At 39.8% G+C, this 4988-nt stretch overlaps 1 protein-coding gene across 1 annotated transcript; it reads right to left on the minus strand.

Annotated features, from left to right (window-relative positions):
* On the minus strand, positions 1–642 carry MELLADRAFT_38133 (uncharacterized protein; the record flags this gene model as incomplete). Its single annotated transcript, XM_007413427.1, has 2 exons — positions 1–314; positions 501–642. Coding segments are annotated over 2 exons (456 nt in total), but the record flags the coding sequence as incomplete, so codon positions are not given.
* Positions 643–4988: the final 4346 nt, after the last annotated feature.

The following is a 4988-nucleotide window of genomic DNA, read 5'->3' on the forward strand; positions in this document are numbered from 1 at the left end:
TCAGGATTTCAATTCCAAGTCTTTCAATTGCTTTAGAAGGAGTCGAATTGTTTTTTTTGATTTGGCTTCTCTCCTTTGATTTAAAATTGGCATAAAGCAATCTTCAAATGGATAATAGTTTACATTGGGTACAAATAAATTTTCTATACGAATTGAACCTGATTTGTGTGAATTTGACCTCGAGTTCGAATCAAAAGATGATAGATAAGTTGAACCTAAAAATTTGACGATGTCATCTTGTATATCTCCTGCTGTGAGTACAATTACTGATAGGTATGACAGTTCATTCGAAAACTTGAGCATTTCTTGTAATCCTGATGACATCAAATTTGAGGTGAAACCTAAGAATCGTTTTTTCATCTTCAGTTGAATGTGGAGTCATGGTTCGCTTGTCATCTGATAAAATCCATCAACACTAAAAAGGATATTGAATCGAAGATTGGTTAGATATCAAACTTTTTTCGATCTATTTGATTGTGACTCGGACGTTTTCTCAAGACTTACCATTTTGTTAATGGTTTTGATTAATTGATATAATGTTGTAGCTTGAGAACCATTTTTTTGACAAGATGAAATTAATTGATTTAAATCTAATCTATGATTATAATCTTGATAGTTGATCAAAATCGATTCAGCTGCGATAGGTATTACTATTGAGGTTTTTTCCTAATTAGCTTGATTGAAACTGTCCTGATTATCTTCGGTTTGATTCGATTTCATGATTCTTCAAGTGATGATTTCAGCTTGAGTCGTCAAAATTAGACAGTGGATTATAAAAGTTAAATCTTCATTTGATGCCATGATGGCATTGGTGATATGATAGCTCAGTTTCCAGACCGGTTTGCAGATTTTTATCATAGTTGAAAATTTCCGAAATCGATTCTGAGAGAAACTGTATCATTTAATTCTCCTTTTTCCTTGTTTGGCATTAGACTCATCGAAAAGTACAGTTGAAGTAAGCAGTCAACTGGTGAGGCTTGGCTTGCAACAATGGATTATACTGGACCTGGATATTCTGCTAAGAGGACGGGTTAGGTAAGATGGCAGAAAAAGAGAAGTGGGTATAAACTTGAGCGGAGGTAAATGGTAGTGTTGATGATTGCTTGAGGTTTGTATGTAATAGATGTTGTCCAAGATTGGAATGAGAAGATATATACCAATATGGCACAAAATATTGTGAGCAGAGCATAAGGAATGTGACCAACATATGGATAGGTATAGCAATCAGTGCTGGCAGGCGCAGCAACTACTGCATGTATATGTACTATATTTGGCTGGAAGTGGGAGAAAACTACTTGCATTGCATAAAAACTTGTTGAATTGGAGCGTGAAAAGAAACTTTATTCGGCAAGCAGCTTTTGCAACATGGTAGAGGATGGAATTGAATGGCAGTGGAATAAAAAAATGCCTGTGAAAGGATTGAAAGCCGGATAACGAGGTAGCTGAATATGGCAAGAGGGCTTTGAAGCGGAGTATGTACTATGCACGTCCGTATTTAGCATTTGATGTAGAGTAAGCAGGTCCGTGATTAGGATCATGACACTGGGAAATTTGATAACAAGTTGAGCTTGTACTGGATTTAGCAAAACACGGGAAATATTTCAAGAATTTAACTGTGCCAAGCAAAATTAATGAAAAAAAGGTGAAATATTTTGGAATATAAAAGGAGGCCAACTTGGAGGCAAGAAATGTTCAATCCACGCGCACCTCGCGAGCAAATCAAGGTTTCGAAAGATTCCTGATGGCTGAAACTGAGGTGCACCGTGGATAGGTGTAAACCTGTAAATTCTTCTTTTCGAGCAAAGCCTTAGGCATAAATGCCGAGTTTTTGCTTGAAAGGGGGGATTTATGAATTTACATTTATTTAATGGTAGTAGTAGTGGAAATTAAGGTTGCCAAGAGGATTTTCCGGGATTTTTAAGGTTATAGAAGATGATGTCATATTACACGAGCAAGAAAAAGAGAGTAGCAGCTGTGAAAAGTGAAGAAAATAGGTGAAAATCGTCGAAAATGGAGGTTTTCAGCTAATTACATATGTCAAATGACGTCAGATAAAGTTGGTAGATGGCTCATTCAACGCAGAAGAGTGGATTACGTAATGTACAACCTTTAAATCATTAGTAACGGAGGTGTATGTAAAAAGTTATAAGGGAAATAAGAAATTGGTGTGAATGTCAAATTTACAGTCACAAGTCACATGTAACACCAAAAACCTTAACTTCACAACTCAATATCTTACTCATCACTCATCAGAAGTAGGTCATGTAGGTGTCAGAAATGATCAGTAACACGTGGGCTACAAGATGCACTTTAGTAATCAAAAATTGGAGCACATATGAAAAAATTCGTAATCTCAAAAATTGGGTTTCAGCTAGTTTACAAGGAAAAAATCACCTGTATTCATCTTAAGAAGTGTTGTACATCATATTATTGCGTCATTGATCACTTTTGGCTGTGAAAATTACATCATACATTAGTAACAAGATCATTACATTGCGTCATTACATGGTTTTTAGGGTTATTTAGGCGGATTTGACTGGTTTTTGAAGCTGTTGACTGTTTTAGAAGTTGTTACATGTGGATATAAGTACTCCTTGATGATTTTAGGATTGTAGCACCCTTTTCTGCATCTTATACCTTTGTTGTAGTGTTATAAATCATCATTTATTTACTATATTTGTACTAAGATCACTTAAATCCGCCCCTTCAAAGCAAGGAGAAATTTATTTACGTGTGTTAAAGACTACAAGTCAAATTGGGAATAATACTTACAACAGTATTGCTAGTAATAAACATAGTGTGTGACTTTTTTGCGCTTAAAATCTGTGAATAATACTACACAACAGTATTGCTTTATTTTCTCTGGTGCTTTATCTATTTCTCTGTTATCACAAAGTGGTCAGCAAGTGCCCTTGTGCTGGTTTCTTTGAAGAAGGCAGTCTTTGGGCAACTTCTACTATATTACACGTAGTAGATTATCCCTTCTTAGGTGTTGTAAAGCTCTTGTTGAGCTTTAAATACTACAGCGGTCGGGCAAATATTGCGGAAAATGCGCAATATTGCCCTATTTCTGCAAGATTTTCCCTAAATAACTGTCAAAAACCGACTGCAATTGCGGTGCGGGTTTCTGAGCAACGGGTTTTTTGAACCTGGGTTGTGGAGCGCTGGCACCGCACTATATTGTGTTGCTATTGCGTGCCCAAAAGCGCTACGCAACCACACCACAACCGCAACATAGTGTGGTGCTCTTGCGGTATTGGCCTTGTGATGTTGAGACCGAGGTGCAAATGCATTACTACACTGAATACACGGTGTGATGTCCCTTCATCAATGTGTAGTTTGGTTTGAACCAAGTGTGGCTGCCTGAGAAAAGTGGACTCAATAGTTCTCTTATTTCATAATAAGGGAAAGTCGCTTGGGAAAAGAGGGCACACTGGTCGCACAAGCACAAACTTTTTGAGTGGGGATGATTTGATTACGTCACACTGAAGTCAGAAATAAGGGCTATCCAAAATAAGAGAAATCTGCCATGGTAGACAACTTTTAAGAGCGTCAGAGAGAGGAAAGCTGACAAGGTTTATTGCTCAGTCGGAAGAAATTGAAACAAAACAATCTTTTGGAGGAAACAAATGAATTGCCAAAACAAACAAGCAAAATGGAATTGATTGTGAACAATATCAATCTGAGAATTGGGAGCAGATGTCCTGAATGAAGTCAGGTACAGCCTTCCACAGATCCTCTGCATGAGCGAAGGAGATCCCCATGCTTCGGAAATTGGCCACCGTATAGGTGCTACAGTCTAATAAACTTCTGAAATCATCAATACCTTCATTTGATAAAGCTTTGCGAGTCTGGACCATTTTGGGTGTGATACCCACGAAGTTCAGGAAATCCTCAAACTGAGGGATATCTCCAGGAGGAGGTGATAGACGGGGTGTTTGAGCAGTAGGCAAAGAGGTCGAAATGGGAGGGTTTGGAATCAAGGGTCCAGGCAAGGCACCAGTAATCGGGGCTGAAGGTGTGGCATAGAGGGGAGGAGTTTGACCGTAAGGGGGGGGGGAGGTTGTCCATGATAATTGTGATGGATGACTGTTGCATCTGAAGTCGCGCTTGACAAAGTGCCTTGGCCTGAATTGAGACCAAGTAGTAGATTTTTTTCTTTCTCATAGTCGGCAACATTGATCCACTTGGGACCGGGTCGTGTCATTGGCGGATTGACATCATTCACCCCGGGCTTCCCATCAGCCTGAGTTAGTCACCAAAAATTCAGCTAGGATGATCTTGAATAGGAGTGAAAGATAAACGAGTAAGATTCAACTGACCCAGTCGTTAGCGCAGATTCAGATTTGCGCGGTATTTAAGAGCAACACCTTCCCAGTATCCTTTGGATTGACGACACTCGCAACAATTTCACCTGCTTTGAAGTCTTTTTCAAAGCGTGTCATCAAGGTGCAAAGGTTTCGTTCCCCAGGGCTAAGGATGTCCTACTGGTGAGAGGGTAAGTCAGTTTGGCTAAAATTGAAAGAATAGTAGTGAATGATTTCACTTACACCAACCGAACACTCAGAATCGAGTCCATCCAAGGTGTCGGAGTCCAGTGGGGGGATTGATTGACTCGCCAAAGCCCAAACGGAGTTTGCAGTGGATCGAGGGTCATGGTGCACAAGCTTAACACCCATGACCGTGGTGGCCTTAGTGGTCAACACAGCATAGATGAAATCGTTGAAAGCAAGAGGGCTAGAGATGGGGACTTTGTCGTTACACTTGTATTGACGGTGACCGTTGATAAACCCCTGGATTGACAGGCTACGGTCGTCCCAGGCGCGGCAAAGGGCTGTGGATACCCCGGGTAAGCTTTCGTCACAGGAGCAAAAAATTTTGACTAAGAAAGGAGCAAACATCATATGTTTGGGGGTGAGGGTGATACTGTGTGGGAGAGGGGGTTTGAAGTTAATAAATTTGGGCTTGGAAGCTTTTTGAAGGCTAGG

This window comes from Melampsora larici-populina, assembly GCF_000204055.1.
Source record: "Melampsora larici-populina 98AG31 unplaced genomic scaffold MELLAscaffold_36, whole genome shotgun sequence".
In the NCBI taxonomy this organism is placed as follows: domain Eukaryota; kingdom Fungi; phylum Basidiomycota; class Pucciniomycetes; order Pucciniales; family Melampsoraceae; genus Melampsora; species Melampsora laricis-populina.